The sequence below is a fragment of the Athene noctua genome, chromosome 9 (genome assembly GCF_965140245.1).
Source record: "Athene noctua chromosome 9, bAthNoc1.hap1.1, whole genome shotgun sequence".
Taxonomy (NCBI): domain Eukaryota; kingdom Metazoa; phylum Chordata; class Aves; order Strigiformes; family Strigidae; genus Athene; species Athene noctua.
In genome coordinates this window covers 13,230,400-13,255,923 of record NC_134045.1, presented here as the reverse complement: position 1 = coordinate 13,255,923, position 25,524 = coordinate 13,230,400, and the positions used below count along the sequence as shown (strand labels likewise).

At 40.7% G+C, this 25,524-nt stretch overlaps 1 protein-coding gene across 1 annotated transcript; it reads right to left on the bottom strand.

Annotated features, from left to right (window-relative positions):
- Positions 1–580: 580 nt before the first annotated feature.
- SHCBP1 (SHC binding and spindle associated 1) lies at positions 581–18,297 on the bottom strand. The gene is made up of 13 exons (XM_074913666.1): positions 17,424–18,297; positions 15,240–15,410; positions 14,555–14,670; positions 12,653–12,861; positions 11,484–11,576; positions 8,699–8,932; positions 8,429–8,597; positions 7,082–7,202; positions 3,935–4,066; positions 2,925–3,043; positions 2,102–2,188; positions 1,636–1,777; positions 581–903 (listed from the first exon to the last, which is right to left on the bottom strand). Exons 1-13 carry the CDS (start codon positions 18,295–18,297, stop codon positions 581–583), a joined length of 2,790 nt encoding a protein of 929 aa, XP_074769767.1.
- Positions 18,298–25,524: the final 7,227 nt, after the last annotated feature.

Sequence of the window (25,524 nt, the reverse complement as noted above, 5' to 3'; positions counted from 1 at the left end):
ACAAAGACTGAACAATGCTACTCTTCCAAATGCTAAGTTTTCTAGAAAATCCTTCAAGTATGAAACATGACAGCCATCCATTACATCTCTAGGGAAGAGCATTTCACTAGCTTCTGTTCAATGTAAAAAATTAAAATGTCTTTACTAAAAAGCATGTTCTTATAGGAGTCAGTTGCAGACTAATGACACTTTAAAAAACTATGGAGGACAATGTATCACTAATTGCTGCACATTTGTTGTCCATTCTTTCATGATGAGCCCTATCTATATTTTCTTTGAAGATTACTTTTCTTACAATAAGAAGTTAAATAAATACACTAACAAATTCAGAGCTAGCAAAGCAGCAGCACATAGATTACAAGCGCAATGTCCATGCTAGAGTTCTGTTCTCTGCCATGTTATCCATACTTGCAGCAAGGAAGTAAAGTTTCTGCATGCAATACATATACTATTGATAAATATTTGTCACATTTTAGTAACATCATGGAAGGCTAATGGAACAAATTAACTCCTTGGAAAGCAGCAGTGAAAATAGCAGCTTGTGCAAATCTTATTGCAATGCCATTAGAAGTCAGGACAGTCAGAAAAGAAAGGTACCAAAACTTCCTTTCCCGTTCCATTTGAACTGGTTGCCCACAATAGAAACAAACACTTCCTGTGACATTAAGTTGTCATCAGCTTCTGTGATTCCCAGTTCACTCAGTCTTTTCTTGTGCATCTGGCTCTTCTTCAGAGAAGTAGCCCCAAGTTCATTTGCAATTTCATAATTGCCTTCAATTTGTTCAGGAATCTCAGCTTGCTCATAAAGCTCCAACTCATCAGTTACACATTCAGGTAGCTGTTCTTGCCTGAAGCCCTCTACACAGGCTGTCCTGTCACTTGACTGTGTTGGCTGTGTATCTCCTAAGTCAGGAAACAGTAAGAATGTCATCAACAAAACAGTCAAATCCTTTAAAACTCCTGGAATTAAGTTTTCCCCAGTCTTAACATTTTCACCTCATCCCACTCACTTTTTGGATAACTACTTAGTGACAGCCACAAATTCCAAATATAGTGTAAGATGCTTAAGGAAAAGGTTTCTTCTTGAGATGACTTCAAGTTGCCAAGTGATAGTGATATTAGAGAAAATTACAGTGGGTTTACACATTGCACTTAATGATAGTTCTTGAATAAGACATAATATGAGAAATACAGTTGTCACATTTTACTTACTGCAGAGAAAAAAATTCTGTGCTGGGAGCACATCTCAGCTCTAATGCATGAAAAAAAATGAGCAGAGAATTATCATGAAGCAGAAGAGCTGTAAGAAAGCCATATCTGCTTTTTGCCAGTGGCACTCTTGTTTCTGTATGACCCAAGAAGGCCATCAGTCATACAGGCTCTGCTCAGCAGGGAGCACAGATCAGGTATGTAAGGACTTTGCAGTGGAAGTTCATACACACCATGAAGCACAGACATCCACAGTGTTTCTCTGCAGCAAGTTCATCCTTTAGGCAATTCTACTGTTCTAAGAGTTATGAAGATTTATTTCAGCTAAATCAATCTAGACATTATTAGAAAATTTAAGAGACTTGATTTTACTGGGTATGCTACATTTACTAGTTTTAGAAGTTTCTTCTACAAAGAGAAAAATACCTTTTGTTCTCTCTGCTGAAGCATCCTTGACATCAGAGGGCATTGTTGGTCTAACCAGGACCACACCGTATCCTTCATTATTATGGATCATATTATTGACCAGGGTTATCTTGGGAATGTCATAATGTTCATCTAAAAAGTTCTACAGCAAAAAAAGAAAATCCAACACATTATGTCCATCCAAATGCATACAAAATATTCCAGTTTCAGGTAGAATCAGTTGTATTGATTAGAATTTTATTATTTTCCTGTACAAGTGATATTGCAAAAGGCATTTTCTTTCTGGCAGGTAACAAAACAAGTGTACTCTTTGGTGGACCAACCCAAAGCAAACAAGTGCCATTAACATCATATGTGACATTTAAGATTTCCACGGTAAGGCAGCAAGGTTATAAGCCGACCTAGCTGCATTAATTCTAGCAGCTATTAGCTTTTGTAAAACAAGTACATTTTGCTTTGAACTAACCTTTATAAGTATTCCCTCCTTGCAGTGGTGTATGCCATTGTCTAACAGGGCACACGTACTACCCGGATATATTTCCACACCAGCACCCTACAAAATAAAATGGATAGCAGTTCACAAATAGTTCGGGCACATTAACTGACAACTCCTTTGCGTATATTTGTGTTTATCTACCAGTTTGCCCAATGCACTCCAGCTTCACGACCTTGTTAACCAACTTAAGCAGCAATGCTTGAGGTTGAGGCCCCATAGATAATAGTATTGCCATCAGTCCATAAAAGCTCTGGTAAAGAGTAACTGCAGAGCCTTGCATTATTTTATTGTTCTTTAGTCATCCATCCCAACACTCAAAGCCCCATCGTTCTTTGAAATGTCCTAGTCAGAGTCTAATTCTGTGTTCATCATCCTTCTGTAAGAATCAATGAACAATGTGTCCAAAAAGGGGCATTTCATTTGCAGAACAAATGTAAGCTTTAATGAGAAAATTATTTATGGGCAGAGAAAACAGAAAATCACTTTAAAAGTACTGCAGAACATGAATCAGTCCACCAGTGCAGCAACGATTATTTCACAGATGTGCCCTGTTACTACATCAGTGTCATGCCTTCACACACAAATCCGCATGAGACACTTCACTGGATACTATTGGAGGCTACAAGACCCCTGGGACCAATCTCTTAAACTCAGTAACATGTAGCTGTCCAAAATGAATTTGTAAAGGTTCCCTCAAGAGCCACAGAAGTCACCCCATTACGGGCTATTATTTCCAAGCAGAAATCCTATCTTAATTTAGGAAAATAAGCCAGAGTTAAGAATTTGTTTGTACCTTGGCACCATATAGATCTGAGTTTTTCATTAATAGCTCAGCTGATGTTCGTACTGTTATGCCTGTAGTTTCACATTGTAACACACAATTCTCCAGAGTGGTTTTCCCATGGTGGACATCTACATACACAAAAAACAAATATTGCTAAATGAATTGGTTATGCAAAGGCAAACCCCTCCTACAGGCAGATGGACTTGTAGCAAATAGTTTCATTTTATCCACTTCAGGTTAATTTTACTGATTTGCTCATGCATGGTTTGAACTGATGCTGTTTTTCTAGTATAAGCAGAAACACTGCCGCAAGGGAGCACTAGTCAAAGATTTGTCTTAGAGGTTTTTTAGCTTTTTTTTGGAAAGTGACAGCAACTATTCTTTTCGTTACATTCCTAAGAGACTTTTGAATTAATAAGATATTAAATACATGTATAAGTACAAGTGGTAATAAACACTTCAACACATTTAAAACCAAATGTCTTTTGAGGCAAAGTATTAACTAGCACCTTCTACAAAGACAGAAGGCAATAGCAAATAAAAATTTAGGATTGAGCCCCAGTTTAAATGTGCTGTCAGCAAACCAAGTTCTACACTACTTCTACAGCCTGTGCCATTCCTCAGTGGAGAGCTGGCTGGGTTCAGCTACAGGTGAATATTGCCATGAGGGTTCTTCTGTGGAAAGAGGAATTATTTCGTTTTCCAGGTAGCCTGATACAGGCTGCGCAGCAGTCAGTCAGGTTTCCTTAACAGCAGAAAAAGGATCAAGTCAAATGATCTTATCCAGGTATAAGAACAAAACACAAGAGCCATAATAGCTTGAAAGAACAAAGAGTAGAAGTCATTTTGATGTACACATTATAAGTTAAAAAAGTGAGGAAGCCTTGTTATTTATACATTTAGGTCTTCTCTACAAAATTCTTAAAACTAGTAGTAAACTCCAACAGTGGGTCCTAGCTTTAATTCTAACAGTAAATTATGAAAGATTCACAAAAAGGTTAAGATGCTTTGATACTTACTTAAAATACCCTCCACAGCATCATGTTGTACTATCTTCAAATTGGAGATCCGTATATTGGGTCCTGCACAGTCAACAAAGTTGTCTCCTTTCCCTCGTTTTTCTATTACAATATCATCTGGCAGGCCATAGCCTTAAAGCAGAGGTGAAAGATGCAAGTCTGGTGAATAACTCGTAACAGTCAGGTGCTTAGTACATAAGACATCTAAATTAAATAGAGATATTTAAAACTTGAGGTCTAATATCTTGAACAGGACTGTCCACCCAATGGTCAGGCTGCATCTTACATCCCCTCTGTACCAAGGTACAGGCACTCAAAACCAAAATCAAAAGTTACTTTACTTGAATGATATACAATAAAATACAAAGTTATTTTAAACAGTTGAACAGAAGCGTAACTGAGTTCACATTTGCTAAGGCCAAAGTTCTCACGCCCTAAAAAATTTACAACAGAGTAGGGCAATGCAGTAACCAAGGACACACAGGCACCTGCAGTCTGCTTTCGAAGTACAGAAGTCCACTAGAGCAGGCAGAGGTTCCAAAGAGCATGGGGGGGTGGGGAAAAGAAGTCACCACAACACAAGGAAACGAGTGCAAAGGACCCGATGTTGTTTATAAGCTTTACTCAACTTCCCTATTTAAATGAAACTTGGGTCAAAATTTAATGTTCCTGTGCTTCCAGATTAATTCAGATTAAAAAAACTTTCACAAGCATATGCCAACATTGATTTACTAAGCCATCCAGAGTTGTCAGCATTCAACCACTTACAGGGAAATTTATGAGCATGTAAAGCTTTTATTGCTTGTCACTGACAAGAATCATGATAAGGAAAGCAATAATGCCACGTCTATTAAAGCAGCATGAGTCCAATCATTTTCTGAAGGCACACACAAACTCAGATAAGAAGTGCCTGAGCAGGATGCTAGCTTTTAACCAACTACATAAATACTGTAATGTGCAAGTAGAAAGGTTAAAAAAAGAAAAAAAAAAATCTTTGAACAAGAGTTGGCAGAAAGTTTTAAAGACAGATTTAATGCAAAGTTAAGTGATTGATACTTTAATACACTATGCTATCTAAAAATCTTTTCCCACTGCTGCTAATTTACAGTCACCCCTGAGGAGGAGGTGGTATGGGGCAGTTTACTTCCAGTACATAAAGAGAGCACCACAGGACAGCAAATGGCAGGTCTAGTTTAACTTCACACCATTACTGAATGAGGTTATTATCCAAGGCAAGAGTTTTAGGAATAATTGTCTTAGACTACCTGCAGTTTTTCTAACCATGCTTTTAGCTTGTTTTACACTTCACCTCTGAAGCAGCAGCTCTAGTAGTAAGAAGGAAGCCGGTGACAAGGAATAAAGGAAAGGTTCACCTGCTGTCAAGTGGTGTTCACACATGGTCACGGCTGTATGTCCTGCCTGTAAGCTAAGTGGCTCCAGAGAGCTAAAGGCAATTGTCATCCAGTAACACTGATCCCAGATACAAGACGGGCTGATACTACAGGTTCCCATCCAGCTTGAACAGCTACTGTACAAGCAGAAGGTGCCTTTGCTACACATTTTTGTCAAGTGTTAAGGTTATCCTTACCTTAATTTCCTGAGCTGCTAAAGCTTTAACCTTATTTATTTCTTGTCAATTTTTATTTATCCCTGACTTACTAATCCTCACACTTTCAACCTTAGTACTGACTTGCATAGTGGCTGGAAAAAAAAAAAGAAAGCTTTAAGCAAAGGGACATTATATCTTTGATGAGTCACACCTTCATCCCAAGAAAGCCACCAAAACAGCCAGCTGCTCAAATTAGTGCCAGCAAAATTTTTCTTGATGCTCCTACTTCAAACATTTCTGGCTGCTACTATTGCTATAAAAGCGTCTTTAACAGAAGTCCATATAAGAAGATTAAATACCCTGACACATACTCATTATTCAGAGTGATTTGTACTAAAGATACATATTTATACACCTTGCTCCTTAAAATAGAGCAGCTCATCCTTTAATAGGTGTGCTATTGCACCATTTGTATTACTGTTTCCTCAAAGCTAGAAAAGCAATAAATTCCACCCCACACAATTTTAGAACAATGTCATTTTTGCAGATAAATAAAGCACTTTATTGAGGTCCTTTATCCTGCAGGTGCATTGTCTATCAGCATGCCTATCTATATAAATCAAACATACACAAGAGAAGGGCAAGAAAGAAAATGACACGCATAAAACAAGAAGGGCAAGAAAAATAAAGTCCAGAACAGCAGGAAATTAAACTCTCGGCCTTCTCCCCATTAAGAAGCTTTGACAAGATAAAAATGAATCTAAATAAGTATCTGAACAGCTGCACAAACCCCAGTGATATACAGGCTATTACACTGCAACAGAGCATGCATGCCTAAAGCAAAGGAATTACACTGAGAAATCAAGAATTGTGAGGAAGAGATAGGAACATATCCTAGACAAAGAAGAATTATTTAAAACACAAATATTTTGTAAGAAAAACAATCACATATGCTGTGTCTTGTTTCTAAAAAAGATACATATGTCAAATTAACAGCTCCCTCCTCTACGCAGGCACTTCACCTAATGCAGATTTACATTGGTGCCTTCTCCCATCACTGACATGCAATAAGTGCCATAAACTAAGTTCTAACAGCACTTGGCTCTTTCCCTCTGTATTAACCAGTGCTATACTGGCAGTGAGTCTCAGTATACCTATGAAGCAGATTAAGCCATGCAAAGAAGAACAAGGACATCTCTCAAGTACTCTTAAGTTACTGGCTCTAAAAACTGAAGACTCTCGGAACGACTTTTGTGCTTCCTAGATTAGAGAGGATTCAACAGAAACATGAGGGACTTGATTTTTTTTTTTTTCTAATATCTATATAATCAGGATTTATCCAGACAAATACTTAGGAGGAAATGATGAATTTGCTATTAATTGGCAAAATTTGCAGTTTATTGCAGAAGTACGGCTAATGAAACAGCTTACTCCATCCTGCAATTAGACATGGCTCTATAAGCAGCAATATGAACACTTTGAAGAAAAAAAGAAAAAGCTCCTGCCAAATACTGCAAAAAGTAAATCCTTACACAGAGCTACTTTAAAACAAAGTAAACTGAATGGCTTAAAGACGTTTATGCTAGCAAACCTTCTACCTTCTAGTTCAACTGAATCAGCAATGCAGAACATGCCATCTACCACATAATGACCAGGACAGATGATGACTGTGTCTCCTTCATAACAGGCGTTTACAGCTGCCAGTGGATCACTGTGAAACTGTAAAAGACAAACAATGTAATCAGCTCCTGAAGAATGCTATAAAAATGGATGCATTTATGCCCTTAAAGCTTGCTTTTCAATTAAATGTTGCTGCTTTTGCCTAAAAAAAATATAACGGCACCAGTAATACACAATTTCTACTTTGCATTCAAGCATCATAGGACTCTGGACAAAATCAGCCTTAAAACATTCCTTTGATGCTCGTGTCATGTCCAATCCCCCATGAGAAAACCAGGGCAGAGACACAGATTGAAGAGCATATGCACCGGAAAGCAAACCTCAATATGGCCTTGGTTCCAGGCCAACATTTGAATTGTGCCTCAAGTGACTTGCCATGAATTACTGAAAAAAAAATAGATGACAAAGTAAAGAAAAACAACTCGGCAACTAGATTTGAGCTGGTCTGAACACTGACGTAACACTTCACCCCTGGTGCAGTCACCCCAAAACAGAGTTTAGATATTATAGTGGCAAGTATGGGGTCCACATGGTGACCTTTTTCTTGCCCAAAGAGGGCAGGCTGATATCCTTCACAATATTACTGGGGGATTCTGTATTGCAGGATAACAAATACTACAGAAAAACTGCATATTTATTGCTTCCCAGCAAATTCCAGGGTAAGAGCATTTTTCAATTGCCAAGTCAGATTTATAGCCCAAAAATTAATCCAGGACCTTGCCCTGTGGCTCCATTTTGGTCATCTGTAATTCATGAACTTGATCGGAATACAGCAAGCAATTTCATTTGGGTCCAAAGAATCCAGACTGTTCTTAACTGCTAAAGTGGTAAGTCCTGTCTGAATTCAGTAAAATTAACCATGACTGCTCTAAAATAAATATATCTCCTGAACAGAACTAAAGGAACAGAATGACATTTCTTTCTTCAAACTCTAGATCATTATCAGTAGCACCAAAAGACACAAGTATCTCAAAACTAAATGTAAGTATTATGCCTTACCACCTTTCACTGTAGAATTATCACAAGTGGTTTCTCTCATTTCCTACACACAGGAAGAAAACTGCTTGTATAGAGTACTCAGACACAAATGAATTAGAAGATTATTTCTATCATCCAGTCTTACCACTTAAGTTACAGTGCTTTTTTTGAATTGACAAAAAAAATAACTGTGCAAATGTAGTATCTTAAACATGATAAATTATTCTTCCACACCGTTTCCTGAGCAGAAAAAAGTATTAGCAGACAGACAATTCCTGTTACTCTACCTGTATTTCTAGTTCTTCACCACAAGAATCAGGGCAAAGTTTGTCCCTTATCAGTGACTGCAGCAGACTCGCCATCATGGTTGAGGATACAACATGAACGATCTTGGTACCTGTTGGTCTCGGTCCTTTAGCTTGGAGACCACTGTATTTTTGGTAACCAAACACATACCTAAAATAAGAGCAACAAAGCCATCAGTTCTTTCTTCAGTAAAGAACATTCATGTATATTTCCCCATATGGCCCTCCTCCTCACACAAATCCACTAAGTACCTCAGCAGAGGATTCTCAATTAGTTTTAGCTTTTGTTTTAAGTGCTCTATTTTCTCATACAATTTTAGTCCTTCCACCATGGAGACGTTTTCTACTTCTGAGTCTGAATCACTGCTTGATATGCTGTTCCTCACATTTAAAAACTTCCTGTAAAGCTCTTCGCATTGAGACAACAAGTTCTGGTAATCAGCTACAAGCCCAGAAGGCACACGGTGTTCAAGGATGTCATAATGCCTGCAATTCAGAGCAAGGGATCATTATATTTTGCATTTACAATTTTGCAAGATCAAATACAAACCCAGAGACCCGAGTTCTGCATCAGTACTTTAGTCAAGATTCCCTGCAGTCTGTATCAACACTGCTCAATTTTTTATTGAAAGCAGCAAAACCAAAAGTCTGGACAGACACAAACATACTACTTCATACTAATATGCCCATCCACCTTGAAAGATTATACACAGTTATCGGAAACTCATCTAAACCCAAGGCATAAGCACAGCTATAAAAAAGTAATAATTTAGAAGGTAATTAGATATAAAAATTAGTCCATTTTTATACATTTATTAGAAAAACTGAGAAAATGTCTGAAATAATAGAAGTCCTACAATGTGAAGTCTTTATGAACAACAATCTAAACAAGTACCTGGACAAAACCACAAAATTAATAAGAAAGGCTTTATCAGCACCAGATGAAGATGTGAAGGCACTGCATAGTAAATTTTGCGCTATCTCAAGAGCGTTCTCTAGAAATGAAATTGCAGGCCAGACAATGCCAACCCAAAGTTGTATTTGCAAAGTCAGAAGGACAAGGACATCTGCCAGCTAGACAGTGCCAAGAACTCCAGGGCCAATCATGCAGGACCAATCATGGTCACTACAGAAAAGCTGGACAGCAGTTAATGATACAAATAAAACAAGATTTAATTATCTCACACCATTTTTGTAGGGAATCAGTTGAATACAGTGTAAATAGCTCTATTCAAGATACTCCATGAAACAAGGGCAAAGATGTTCCCTCAAATTCCAGAGGTTCTTTAAAGGGTGCACTTAAAGCATGCTGCAAAGAGCAAGAAAATTTGTAGTCAGAGCAGTCAATAGCTATACAGTTCCAATAAACAGGGCATACAGAAACACAAAGAGCCTCACAAAATTTTGGCAATGTGGTTATCAGAGGCAACAGAGGAAATCAATACAGTGAGATTAACAGCAGATTTTATAGCAATACAGAAAGATAAAATATTTGAAGGAAACAATGTTGTACATACTTTGACCCTGAAACGCACGCTCTACATTTCAGAGCTGGTCACTATGAAAGTGCATACAACTATCTTGTTTTTTCAAGCTTTACTGAAACAGTTCATACAGCTTTACTTGCCTCAGAAGACTAGTACCTAATGTGCAGTGTAAAAATACTGTCTGGTCTCATTAAAACACCGCACACCAGAGACCTAAAAAGTTTAAAGCATCATGTTTCCATGCATTGAGGATTAATGTTATTTGAGCTGATCGGTGCTTAGATCATAACACAGGATAGCACCAATGTCAGCGTAGCTTGGAGGACAGGCTTTATGTCCAGCATGGTATGGGAGAATAAGAAAAGATTATGTTTACTTTTCTGCTTCAAGATATTGTTTAAGAATTTGAGTCTCACTAAAATGGTTGTAAGGCCACGCACAGTGTTAAAAAACCCCCAAACATTATCCTGTGGCTCATCATTGCATTCCAGTTTCATTCCATGCAAAGTCTCCATAAGGTTCCAAAAACTCAGCAGAACAGCCATTTGCTGGAGCATACACATATAACCGCTTCAGAAACACACACAGTATCTATATATAACACTTCCTTTAACTTGGACGATCTCAGAAAAACACAGGCACAGAGCCCTCAAAAGAGAGGCCTGTAGGCACCCTTATATTGTGGGTAATTATACCAGTTTTCTCTGTAAAGCACGTGCTATATGCTATATTCTAGCACAGGTAATACTCTATTCTAAATAGCATTTAAGGGTAGCTAACAAATGTTTACTAACATAGTTCCCCAGCATCATAGCAGTATCAAACCTGGATATGAATGACACACAAACTTCTGGCTACTCATGATCCTAGGTTATAATAAGTAAGGAAAAGGAACTGAAAAATAACTCTCATGAAAGAATTAAGAAAAAGATAGCATGTCAAATCTCAGGGGAAAACCTACACTAGAAAATCACCTGTCAGTTATTCATTCCAAGTATGTTTTATGGTATGCTTTGGTTATTTAGCGCACTCAAAAATATAACCAGATTGTGTCTTTGTGCACCGTTTCCGTTCCATATGACAGGACAGCATTAAAAAGCCACCTTCAGAAAACCTAATGCCAACTAATCCCACTAGGGAGAGAAATATACACATTCCTCCTTCAGCATGACCAATTTACAAGTTTTTGTTTATATTCAGTTCCATTCTGGTTCTTATTCTATGCCCAGAGGTAGAGTTTCCCACTCCAGCTTTAATTAGGATTAGAATTCATACGCCTGCAATTTGAAGGAGGCTATAGCTGGGTTTGGAGTGCCATCTGATGGAAGGTCAAGGATTACAGGGAAAAACCGAGGGTTCAGAAATCAAAGTGGCAACCTCAGTCATACTGTCCTTCCATACAAAACTTTGACTATCAGACAGTAAATGTATTAGAACAAACTTGCTTTGATGTACCAGTGAACGGGGTTGGGGTTTTTTAATCTGGTTGTACATTACTATTCCCACCCTTTCCTTTTTTGCCCTAACAATATCAAATATGTTGCACTTACAATCTCAGTCGAGGCTCAACACACCGCACAAAGTAATCAAAATCATCTTCTTCCTCCTCATCCCAGATCCTCCAGATGCACTGGTAGAAGAACCTTTTGAAGCAAAGTAAGCATTTAATCACATAAAGGAAGCCACATATACTTGAGCAGAGGCAGCAGCACTAGAAACACAAAAGGTAACCAGTTTAAGAATTTACCTCAAAGCATCACCTCCCTCCAATTCCATGTTACTGTCCTGTGAACTATTTAGTATACACAGAAGTTACCTTTCTTGTCTGTTTACCCACATAAAGAGTTTCATTTTGTGTATTTAAGTTCAAAATTCAAAATAGTGAGTCCCACTTTCTTCAAAAGAGAATGAACACCTAAAAGCTGGATTTGAAAACAAGACTTACACTCTTCAAGTCCTGAGGCTTTTTGACTGTTTGGTTTTGGGCAGGAATCCTTCCACTAAGCTTTCTTTTTGACTATGAGTTTGTCTCCTCCATCATTCAAGCTTTTGTCTTCACCACTGAGTAATTCTCAACAGAGCACGTCTCTTCTCCCCTTTTCCTCCCACACCCACCACTTCTGAAACAGACCATTTTCTAGATGGAAAGGTCACCCCTATTTTATCTACGGCCTATTTGTAGACAGTTTTCAAACAGTGCATAGTACATGAAATCAAGGGAGACTGAGAAGAGACAGACAGATGATAAAGAAAGGAAAAGAAAATAGAAGATGTGAACAGACACCTGAAGAATAAAGAGCAAATTTAGGGGAGGAGGCAAAACGTAGAAAAAGAAAAATGGGACCAAAAAAATCCACCAAAATGTTATAGAAGAGAAAGAAACACTGCACTAGAGCCAGCAAGGTGATGCCGCCCAAGGAAATCTGGGGTGAAGAGAGGGAAAGCAACAGAAATTTTTTCTTCCCCTTTTAACACAAAGACTGACAAGAAGCTGCAGCTGAATGTGCCTTGTGATTGTGTGATTACCTGTAGCTGTAGAGGACACCACAGATTTTCTTTGTGAGCAGCCTCCTCATAGTACCAGTCATCAGATTTCCTTTGGAAAGCTTGGCTTGTGGAACTGCCAGCATGACCACAAGAACTCGGGGCACCACCCATTGGATACTAACAGAGTGCAATTGTTCAAGACAAAAAAATTAAACCATGAGCATTTTCTTACCTGACATGCTCTACAGCTAGTGCTGTCTGATCAAACTCTCCCGACTCATCATACACAACCCACAGCTCCTGCAGTGGTATCTGACGCTCCTTCAGCTCCAAGAGTTCCTGCATGCACTCCAAGGTAAAGGTGCTAACCTGTGACTCGCACAGGAAAGGCTCACTGAGTTGCACAACTGCTTTCAGAGCCGAGTACTCCACATCAACCACCTATTGGAACAAATAGTTCTTAAGATTTCTCTAGGCAGAACCTTAGATATAGCTGAGGACTACAACACGATGTGCATAAGTCAGCAGGCCACACTGCAAGTGCCACCTGACCCACACAAACCAACGCATGTTGTACAGTACAGCAAAGGCAATCTATTCAGCTGAAGTGATAATCCCAGAATTAAGCTTCTCAGAACCACACACATAGAGCATTTTCCACATACAAAACTTTGAAAAAATCCCTCATAATATTCATGAGACCAGTGAGTTTCTTCCCTGGTTTGGTTGTTTTGTTTATTTTTTAAACAGACAAAAGCAGTATCCTCAGAATCAAATAAATCCATATCTTACAGTTCTCAGGGACTCCTTTGGGGATTATTTTTCAAAGTGCCCATACGATACAAACAACTCAAAGAGGTAGTCTGGACCAGTAAAAACCATTTTGTCAATAATTGGGCTGAAAAGCTGAGGGGGTACAAAGTTTTGCCCTCTTCAAACAAGTAATGGAACTCCAAGTTTGAACACCCAAGTTTTACACAACATACAGGTCAGACATTGGGAGACCTAGAGAACAAGTACCCCAAAAATCAATGGGCCTATGACAGAAGTATGCAATGTAGAAGAGCTACTGTCAGTACCAAAGTGGTTTAGAAAGGAAGAATTTTACTGATAAAAACTGATAAGTGATCAGAGCCTGATATTTGAAAAAACAACATTACAACAGCCAGCTCTAGACCAAGTACTTAACCTCTCTGTGCCCACAGAGTTCTGTCTCATGGCTCACTTGTGCTGACTTGGTGTTCCTCCTTCCCGTTTCAGTAAAGGAGCCCTTGGAAGATGCTTTTATTTAGGTACAGTCCTCCCACCAAAATACTCAGACTCTAGGATATCCCTGAAATTAGCACATAAGATGTTTTTGCCATACAACCTTCACACAGGTAAAGTTATACATGCTCTCTATTGCCACTTTTGGTTGAAAAATCATCTTCCCAGTTCCAGAGAATCTCAAGTAAAGACAAGAGATTGTGCAGTGCCCTGGCACATAGAAAGCTTAAGTAAATGCTGTTTAAACTTTTGTTATAGCACTGATGAACCAATCTCACAAACACAACAACTATATGCTTCGTGCCCTGCTAACAATTCAAAGTTTAAAAGACCACAGATGACAGGCTATCAACAGAATACAACCAAGTCTCTCTTATTTTCAAGATATCAACACACCTTTATGGGTGTTTCAGAGATAATGAAATTCACCTGCTCACTGACAGTGCTATAACAGCTGAAGTAATTTTTAAATGTTGGGCAGGCAAATCCCAAGTTTGAAAAAATCAAATAAAGCCAAAAATATAAAGTCTACCTAGTGTGTGGCTTCCTAAAGTTGTAATGCATACTGTAGCCCTAAAGAGCTGGTTCTGAGTAGTGCCTCACTGCAGTGACAGCCTCTCATACAAGCATCACATCACAGACCCCAGCCTCACAGTTCTGGGTGAAGGAATCACACCAGTGCACAGGACACACAGTGTTCTAGAACAAGGCTTCCTTTGAAAGAAATTGCTATTGCTCTAGCCATCACTGGCAATTACATATGAAAATGTTACTATCTTCTATCAGCTCATAGATAAATGACCTGTCTGTTACAGAGGTAAATGATGTAAACTGGAGACAAATGCCTGAACAACTGCATTTCATTTACCTCAACAAGGACCTCAAACACATTAGTGCGCCAGACTGCCTGCCATCCAGATGGTTCAAGGACCTTCTCCAGGTACTCAGCTGTGAATTCTTTCACCTCAGAAGCTTTGCAGTCAGCTAAAAAGAAATTGAAGACAGTACATTTATGCAAGAAAAGAAAGAAAAGTCCTCCAGATCATTGGAAAATTGAAGTCACAGTTGAAATGTTCTTCAGCCACATCTAAAGTCAGACTTCATTCTCTTTCCCGCATAACTGCCAGTGTTTTTGCTGTGACTGTCAATAATGAGAGAGCTGGAGATTCATTTGTTTTGTGCTTCTCTGAAAGAAGAGATCCAGTATTCAACCTTACAGATACTGAAGGTTTCGGTGCCAGCGGTATTGAACAGCTAACCTGTGCCTTATTTTAAACAGTCTTACTACACACAAAAAAGTTCTAGCAAGATCATTAAAACAAGGCACAGAATACAGTATTAGCACCTTTTCCTTTCAATCATTCAGATTCTATTCCCTTATATTAAAACCACTGTGTCCTGGTCCACCATCTAGAGCAGCAGAGGTTACAGCATAACCGATGGCAGTACACTACAATTTTTCTAGTCCCCATTAAGAGCATCTCACAGTTTAACATAGAATCAACTACAAGAAGCCTGATTACATGTTCTTTCTCTACTATGAAATTACTTACCCAAGATGTAATCCTGGTAAGCTTTAAATCGCTCGTAAAACAAAAGGTGATCGGTGTGAAAAATATCTGGAAAAAGCACATTCCCATCTGGCACAGTTCTTCCTAAAGCAGTGCCTGGTTTGTCACGACTGCCATAATCGCTACAGGAGTCATTATCTTCTTGGAGCAGATCTGGGGAGAAGAGTGAGAACAATGCAAACCCTACAATCTGTCAGTTCAGTGCAATCTTCACTCACTCCTCTATTCCCAAAGAACACCACTTCAGCCCAAGATCTATCATGAAGCTGCTTTCTACAACACATCTTAAATTATCCTTGGTAAAGAGAATATCTAACTTGGTCAGTTGCTCTCGTCACAATATCTACCCTGTCCCAGAAAGGGATGTCTCTCTTTGCTGCTACCTGCTCTGAGCTGAGTTACATGCAGGTTTACTTTGTTCTGTGAGCAAGATCTAAAATGCTTTAGGTAACACACTACCCATTCCTGCACATACTATGCTTTGTTAGTACACTGCCTGCATCACCCAGACCCGATATCAAGCAATAATCCAGATGATTTTGGAACATGTGTAAAATCAGCTGATACACATCACGATCCAAATTAACGCACAGAATTACTCTGAGCAAAGAGCAAAATATAAGACTTATGATAAAACTGCAGATACTAGTCTCAGCTAAAGAAGCATTTTCACAGCTGCCCTTTCATTCTCTTAAGTCTTTTACCATTCTTCAGTACAAACATTATTTTTATATTTTAATAAACTAACAAATATCAAAGTCTCCACAGAAATGCCAAGCAACATGTTTAGCCAGAAAGGACACAGCATTGTAATTTTTAGCCCACTTAAATAGGCATTGGCTGAATCTTTACTTTGAAGGACACGATGCAATGGCAGCACCCCTTTAGAAGTCACCAAAAAAGCATCTCCACTTGTCTTCTCATTACAGACTCAGTGAACTTAGTCACTGTCAGTCTTACAGTATCTCTCGGGCCTGGTCATCCTTAAATTCAGAAAACATTAGACACAACTGCAGCAAAGAGAGGTGCACAATTCAGGTCTTCCTCTCCCCACCTCCCCTTTCATTAATGTAACAGCTCAAGACACCCACATTATCCACAGCTTGATTCTTTAACAATCCATAGGCCTCTGTTTTCATTAGACTCCAGACTGACATTAACTAAAAATAAAAATTAAAAAAAAAACCAAACACATTCTATCTTTAACACACCCCTTATATTTCAGATTATGTTATAAAAGCTAGAAGTTTGGACCTAAAATTTTTTCAAGTTCTTACACATCTGCGGCCAAACTCAATCAACAAAACAAAACTCAGCACCAGTGTATGAGCTAATGACAAGTGCTTAGATGATACAACTTTTCTTTGTAGCAGAACCACTGCAATAACATGTAAAGAAAGGAAATGAAAAGGTGATTTTAATCAAGTATGGTTTATGAAATATTTGAAAAGATTCCTATAATACTGTAGCTGTTACATGTACACTGTAAACAAGAATTTTTTTCCTACCCCCCCATAATCAAATCCGGCAACTCTGATGGCACTGCCCTGCACAAGCACCGCGTACATCCCAGAACAAGCCATTTCATTTAACTTGCTCCTTCTTTACAAACTGCAAGCCTATAACCACCTATCAAGAATGACCTTGCAGCGAGCAACAACACTCAATAGATACTAGAAGGACCAATATTGTGCTACTACGGCAGAGGGCAGGGGAGTCCCTTCCACTAACGCATTTCTCCTGTCAGCATATCCAACACATACATGTTCCTGGACGCTGGTGTAGGTGCCTGCGGTACGCATCCGAAAGATCACAGTCAAAAGGGAAAAAAAAAATTTCCTTCACTGCGTTGATCATCCAAGGCATCCCTGCGTTCCCTCGCAGGACGCCGTTCCCAGCGGGCACGGCAGCCCCGGCCGGAGCAGCTCGGGCTGATCGCACGGCCCCGCGCCCCACGCCGAGCCGCGGCCTCCAGCGGCGGCTTCCGCAGCTACCGCGCCTCCCCGCCTGCGCTGCCCTCAAGCGGGGCGGACGGTGCCAGCGGCCCTCCCGCGGCTCGCCTCTCCCGCTCCGAGCGGCGACTGGACCGGGCCGCGCCCAACCGTGGGGCCCTTCCTCCTCCCCCCGCCCCGCGCGGGGCGGCCGCCCAGGACAGAGAGCCCCTACCTGGCTTCACCCCCTCGGCGCGCTCCTGCGGCCCAGCGCCGCGCACGGCCGGCGGCGGAGCCTCCTCTTCCACCGGCGGCGGAGCCTCACCTGCGCCCCGCGGCCCCGCCGCCGGCACCGGCCCCTGTCCCGGCGCGGCCATGCTGCTGCCCACGGCCCCGCGCCGCCCCGCCCGCTGAAATTTCAAATTGCCCCGGCAGCCAACCCGCGGCAACGTCACGGGCAGAGACCGGCTCTCATTGGCCAGCGTTAACGTCACGGGCGGGGACCGCCTCTCATTGGCCCGCCACCACGGGGGGGCGGGGCAGCGGCGGGGCCGTTGCGCGCGGGGCGGGGCCGTTGGGCGCGTCCCCGCTGGTCGGGCGCGCCCCCGCCGGTTGTCCCGGTTGGCCGCGGCCGAGCCCTGCCCCGGGCCGCGCCGTGCCGTGCCGTGCCGCGCCGTGCCGTGCCTCCGCGGGAGCGCGCTGGCAGCTGGACGAGTCGGAACGGAAGGGAACCTTAAAACCGCCCAGCTGTCAGTCACGGCCACGCCCACGCAGCGGTCAGCCATGGCCCCGCCCGCCCGGCGGCCGTGCCCGCCAGACGGACAGACCGACCGGCCCGGGTTTGCTTCCAGAGGGGCCTCTGTCCCCGCGGCGCCCCGAGACACGGGGCGGTCACCATGGCCGCGGAAATGGGAAAACCCAACCGACAGTCTCCCACCCCCAAAATCCCCGTGATGCACTAAAGGACTTCTCCACAGAACGCCAGGAAGCCTGCCTTTGCTTTCAGCCCCGACCAGCTGCCGCACAGAAGGCACCGGAACAAAATTTAAAGCACAGACTTTTTCCCCCTCTGAATTTCTCAGTGCTTTCGGCTTTTGTGTCCCATCCATCTTAGCGTTAGCATCGCTCATTCCTGCCTTGACATCGCTTCACAATCTGTTTCACGACCCAGCTCTTCTCTTTAACCACTGTTGCGTTTTGAGCTCTGTCACCACAAGTGCCAATAAGCATCAAATTCAAAACGATGTGAGGTTGTGCTAAGCAGTTGGAAGACATTAATTTTCAACCGAGTAGTTATTTAGCAAGGACAAAGTGACTGCAGGTCATTACAGGATCTGGGGACAGGCAGGAACTAAAGAAAGAAAAAAGAATTCAAGATGCTCCATGAAGAATATGCAGCCCTCTGTGCAACATAGTTCAAAAGAAGAAGAGAATCAGAAGACGACCAGGCAGATTTGGGATAGTAAATTCTGCTCACGTATCATAGCTCCGCCAGCGCTGAAGCCAGGATTGGCATTGTAGGCCAGGCTTTAGAGAGCCGCTCCTGGCAATTCAATCACTTCAGATCCATACCACGCAAAAACTGGTTTGACCTGTATTAGCACATAAGGTTGTTGGTGTTATCAACACCTTTAACAACTGTACCAGTACACAGTAGAAATTTTAAATCGGGAAGCGTTCATTTCTCCTCCAAACAATGGCTTCTTTTAAATGGGTTTTGAAACAATTGCTTCAAAACATAAATGGCCACGAGGGGGCTGCCTTAGATTTCTAACAACATGATTAAACAGCTACCATCTTAGTTTCTTCCTGTTTACCTTCCAAATATTAATTGCTTTTGCAGCGGCAGCACAACGCCTACAGCAGTTTGCACATTCAGAGTAAACCAAGAGCCCTGTTCATCCTGACATTACACGGGTCAGAGTTGCGGTAGGTTCACTGAAACCAACCTTTGTCCATCATAACCCCAGAAGAAAAGAGAATATCTTAGTCCCCAAGACTTTTCTGCAGAATGCGATCAGAATTGAACCATTATACCGGGCATGCATGTTTAACTGTATTCATGTAGTTTTCATCTATCATAATTATCAATTATCAAAATTACATGAAAACATCTAAATCTCCCCCAAAAGATTATTTTTTAGGTAAGGTCAGCCTTCAGAGTGTGTTTGTAAAAAATGTGCCTGTAAACTAGTAGGTTTTAAGTAATTAAGAATTGAGCATGGTATTATATTTGAAACAGGATTTCTCATATTTTAAGAGTAAAGTGACACAGTCACATAAATTCCTTGCTATAAATCTACAGCACTGAGATTCTACAGTAGGCAACACACATTTGTTATGTTCACACAGAAGAATGTCTCCAATATGAAGGAAACTTCAGTGAATGAATAAGGGGTTTGAATCCAACCTCGGCAACACATACTAGCAAAATTGTATTCAGGCTGTACACTGAGTCAGGAAGAGTAGAGTAATGGTCAAAAAGAGGAAAACAAGAGTAAGAAATCATCTAACAGAGAGGAAAGGTAATGGAGGAACATCAGTAAGAACTTTCACAATAGGAATGGGAAGAAAGATAATATTTGGAAAGAAAAGTACTGGAAAAGGGATATTCCACTAAGACGAAGAAGGTTGTCTTTCGGCTCTTAAGTCTAAGTTACCCTGGTGGGATGTTCCTTGTCTTGTACCTTTTTCAAATCCTAGAATGAAAAGAGACTATCAGCATGAAAGGACAGAAATAACAAACACAGCAGTAGAAAAAAAAAAAAAAAAAAAAAAAAAAAAAACAAGAAAGGCCACATAAAAGGGAGGAAAAGCAGAATGCCAAAGTTAGTCTGGAAGATACATGAGAAGCCAGAGTGAGTCTCAAAAAAATCAGAAAATGCTTTTGTGACTACAGGAGCACATGGACAAGCTTTTATTCCTGGACACATGAGCTAGATAAAAGATTCAATAAGAAGCATGAGGTGGATACAAAAGGAAAGAAAAGTAGTAGCAAGTGAAGAACAAGCAAAAATCTCATTCCATTACGTATTTTATACACTTACTGTTAAATCTCCACTATTACATGTTTATGTATATATAACTGTAGGCCCACAGTCTTGCCAGTATGTATAACTTTATGCACAGAGTAACTGTATAACCATAGTAACTATATAACTGTAAAGTCATGGGTATAAAGGTTCCCATATTATTTAAATGTTTAGCTTATTTTTCTCTCTAAATAAATTCATTTTATCTCTAAATGAATTCAGGAACTCGCCAGGACTCACAATGGGAAGGTCAGTTCTTTCGCACATAGGTGAAACACTTAACACTGTGGACAATCCATTTACCCCTCTTTGTTCAGTTTTCAGCATAGCTGGGGGCAGAACACCTTCTACAATATGAGACACTTCCACAATGTTCAGTTAATTATCCCCAATCCTTGCAACCGAGCTGTTTTACATCAAAGAAACACAGTCCTGGCAGGGACTGCTGCTGCAGACAACTAAGTTATGGACTGACCGAGCTCCTTTGTGTTCAAAAAACTCTACTGCAGTTGGTTTCTTTCCTCTCAAACTGGAAATAGAAACTCAGTACTCTTATTGTTGAAAACCTTTCGCTTTCCAGCTTGAATGTGAATGCATGATGTAGACCGTCACTTATTTTCTTGAGCTTAAACAGTTCTTTTTCTCCCTACAATGTTTATCCACCCAATTTATTCTTAAGCATGAATTAACGCTTTTCTGAACTTCTTTTGGTAAGTCACAATCTCTCTCTCCTTTTGCACAGTAGGCTTTCCATTCCCCTCATCTCACTAGTTGCCTTTCTTTGCACTTTTCTCCAAGCTTATTTTTTTCTTGAGTAAGGGTGGTCAGGTCTGTGTGATGTGCAGAGGACTGGCAAGACTTTACATGGAACATTAATGCTTCTGAGTTTGAAAGGAGGAAGAGAAAGTGGTTGCCCTCACACTCTGTACTCAGCTCTCACACTTTTGAAAGAAATCTCATTGCTATTGTTCCTGTCAGTGAGATGTGTGCACTTCAGTCACCTAGATGTTTCTAAAAGCCCTAGCCTTATCTTAAGCCCCAAATATAATTTGCTCAGTTGCCTTTCCCTTGAAATATTGGAAGAGTGAGGAGTGCTAGTACACAGAATTCTGAAATTTGAAACCTGAAATAGACCTTCAAAACATGACACAGCAAATACAGTTTGTAAATCACAGAAGGCCATTAATTGCTTTGCAGAAATTAATGCAAGTGCAGCTATATAAACCTGCCAGGGTCTCTATCTTCTCATGTGGGATCAGGAACGACACAACACCAATATGATGATCAGATCGCTCGTTTATTCTCGGATTCTTGTTACTTTTATAGTACACTAAGTTCCGTACACGTGCTTATCTGTCCTCTGACAGGCTGCATGTTATCTACACACACTGTCCACGCGCTTCTACAAGCATCTGCATCGGTTAATTGTATTTACATATACACAACCCAAAACTTGCCAAAACTTCCTTATCTTATATCTTGTTTTGCTCAAACTGGTGTGCATTTGCTGACCACAGCCATTCCTTCTTTTGCTAACTTTGCCTTTGTCCTTGAATCCTCCTGTCTGCATTAACTCCCGTCTAATGCAGCCCAGACTCCTACATCTCCCCCTCTTTTCTTAAATATTTGCTCAACTAAACCTTTCAGCATCCGTTGCAAACATTGGAACATGCAAGGAAGAATCAACACCAGCATCAATAATATTATCAATACCATCAATGCTCCCTTAATCAGCATTTTCAACCAACCCCTTAATCTGAGACCAGCAAGCCAGTCTGAAAAAGGAACATGTCCCTCTGTAATATGCTTCATATTATCATGCAGTTTTACCAATTGTTGGTGTATGCTCTGTGAGTGGTCAGACAAATTAAAGCAACACATTCCCTCAAAAACTTGACATCCATGCCCGTGTGCCAACAATAAAAAATCTATAGCAGCATGATTTTGCAAAGTGGCACGCCTAACACTATCAACATCAGTAAGCAAAGCACTCAGAATTTGTGAAGTTAAATTAAATTGCTTTTCACCCCAACATGCTAATCTATGTATATTTTTTGCATTTATGGCAGCCATTCCTCCTGGCAATAAAAAGGACGTAGCTATGACAGTGGCTAATGAAGGCAACTTACCTCGTCATTGCAGGTATTGTCAAAGTTTTGAACAGATCTGGGTGATCTTGCCTCATGTCCTTTACTGGCATTCAATAATTCTCTCATGTGAAGAGTAAACAATGTCAGCTGTCTTAGATAGCATGGACCACCAATAGGTTGTACAGGAATACCAGGACATGCCCTACCTCCACAAATCAAAAACACTCCTGGTGGAAGTTTAAAGCCCTCTGTGGTTTTCACAGGGAACCTTCCTGTTTTCAAATCAGTCCAAAGGGAATATCCTGTTACATTTTGATAACCTATAAACAAATCTTGGCATCCATTGGTGCCATAGGTCACCAAACAAAACCACTCCTGTGCCATTCACTGGCTGGAGTTGGGGAACCATATTACCACAGTTCTGCATACTGGTAACATTAACATACTCAAGAGGTGCAATGCTAGCCAACAAATCCAGTTCTTGCAAAGGGAAAGAAATTGATTGATTTAAATTCTCAATGACTGTCTTTTGCCAGGCTGTGCTACGCATAGAAGGCCAAACATAGGTGTTATTTGGGCTGAAACAATTGTCATTTTGATGCTAGTCAGATTCACGCTCTGTTGTTTCCAATATCCACTAAAATCAGTTCCATTTTCCCACAACGGAATGCCAATTAAACAGGTGCGAAAAGGATCATCTGCTTGTTGCAGACTCAAACAAAAATCTTTTATCCCAGATGTGTTTTCCCATGTTACCCAAATATTTGTTCTGGGTATAAAGTCAAAAACTCCTTCACAACCTATTATAAAACAAATTGATAGACATCGCCCATGTTGCCCACATTATGATGTATCGTTTTACCTCTTTTCCAGTCATCCTTATTCACCTGCCGACTTCAAGGAACGTTTATTCCAATACCACAGCTCCTGTCTACTATCTTGTTATTCTGCCTAATGCACTGCAAAGCTAAGCGTTTACAGAGTTCAAAGCTAATTTCTGCCAAAACCCTTTGCCCAAGATCCTCAATTAGGTCCGAGGCCCTAAAAAACTGCTGGTGCTCTCTAAGAACTCTAACCTGTCCTTCTGTACCAACAGCTAATTGCTGATATATGGGCCTACCTATCAAATCAGACAACCAGTCTGCTCTAAGAATAAAAGATAATCCAGTCAGTACACAAGTGACATTTATACACACTTTCCCAATCCTGTGCATGCGTGACTCTCCAAGATCCCATCACACCATGCGCAATGTATAAAAAACCAGGGTCGACTTGTAGAGACACAAACATAACCGTTCCCCAGGTTAACAATTACATAGGTCCCTCCCATAGCCCAGATTTAGGGGAATACAATCGCACTTGAATTTTTTGAAAAGAATAAGCATGCTTGTTTATTTGCATATGTTTTCATGCGGGTGGTTCATCTTGCCCTCCATGGATATTAAGCGAATTTAATACAAATAATGTTTTTGCCAATATCTCATGGGGGGAACCTCCTGTCTCCCCATATTTTTTCAAAATAGTAAGGTGATGTTTCAATATGCTATGGGCGTGCTCAATGATTGCTTGACCAGTGGAATTATATGGTACTCCATGGAGAAGCTGAGTTCCCCAATGTTATAAAAAAGCAGCAGTGGAGGCTGCCTGGTATGCAGGACCCTTATCAGTTTTTATTTTCTTTGGACACCCCATAGCTGCTATTGCCTACGTCCAGTGTTGATGAGCTGCTGCCGCCGAGGCAGAGGCATGAGCAGAGGCCCATAGAAATGAGGAACAAGTGTCTACTGACACATGTAGGTAGCAAAGGCATCCAAAAGGTGGAAATTTGATGATAACAGTCTGCCAAACTTCTCATGGCTACAAGCCACATGGATTCACACTGCCATACTGCAGTGGTATGAGAGTGGCAAAGTCTGGACAAGCAGCCACTATCACCCGTGCTTGGACCTTAGGGATGTTAAATTGCTTGCGTAATGCAGACGCAGACTGGTGAAAAAAGGCATGAGACTTGTAAGCTTCTTGAACAATGCCATCTTTGTCCGCTAAAGCAGTAACCAACTGATCAGCTCGAGCACTGCCTTCTACAATGCCTCCAGGGAGTCTAGTATGGCTCTTTATATGCATAAGAAAAAAATGATGCGTGTGATGATTAACAGTATTTCGCAAGTCGACAAAGGCCTGAAAAAGAGTGGGATTGTTTATATGTCCCAACAAGGCTCTTTCTATCTGCTGTACTACACCCGCAACATATAAAGAGTCAGTCACTATATTTAAATCTTGAGTGTTCCAGCAGTTAAGTACAGCAAGTACTGCCTTGAGTTCCAAAATCTGCACGGATGTATCACAACTAAAGCGTTCTGATTGCCATATGCCATTCTCTTTCCAAACAAATCCTGCTGTTTTGGTCTTGCTGCTGGGATCAGTAAACACCATTAAAGCTTGCAAAGGTTGACGACTAATGACAGGAACAGCATTCATTGTTAAAGTAGTTTTAAACAGCGGATGCTTCGGATAATGGTTGTCAGTTTGATTTGTCAATACAGCCAACGAGAAGGGCATAGATGATTCACACATGGTTTGAATTAAGTCCAGTGCATATGGCACAATCATTCAATCAGGTTCCTTTCCAGCAATAGACATTGCTTGCTGAACACCCTTTCGAATGATACTTGCTATTGCTATTGCTACACGCCACGCATAACGTTATTGTCTTATGTCCTCTGGCCGATACAAACAACCATTCAATAATTCTAAGGGGATCAGGTGGTTGTTCACACCATTGTCCTAAAAAAGCTGATACCTCTGATTCTGTATTATATACAAACAATTGCAATGCTTGAACAGGGTCAATACGGGCTGCAGAATTAGCACTCAGTTTCAGAGAAATGTTATCCAAGGTGTGTTTAGCTGATACTGTTAAAGTCCTGGGTTCTTGAGGATTACAATCTCCTTGCAGCGACTAAAATAAAGGCTGTAAATCTGTGTTGGTAATGCCACAAATATTGCGAATCCACTGGATATCTCCTACCAATTTTTGTACATCATTTAATGTTTCAACTTTCTGTACTATCGACAACTTCTGAGGCCTAACAGTAGATTCAGTTAAAGTCATCCCTAGGTACTTCCATAGTTCAGTCCATTGCACCTTTTCAGTGGCCACAACGAGTCCCATTATATTTAAAGCCTCAGTCAGTTCCTGAATCAATTCTTCAGA

Bases quoted from the DNA above. Each gene is read 5' to 3' on its own strand.
- SHCBP1 (XM_074913666.1), bottom strand. From the start codon at position 18,297: ATGGATGGGACACAAAAGCCGAAAGCACTGAGAAATTCAGAGGGGGAA. The intron at 11,577-12,652 runs GTAAGAAAATGC...TTGCTTCAAAAG, and splicing joins CTAGCTGTAGAGCATGTCAG to GTTCTTCTACCAGTGCATCT. The intron at 1,778-2,101 runs GTTAGTTCAAAG...TTTTTGCTGTAG, and splicing joins AGGAGGGAATACTTATAAAG to AACTTTTTAGATGAACATTA.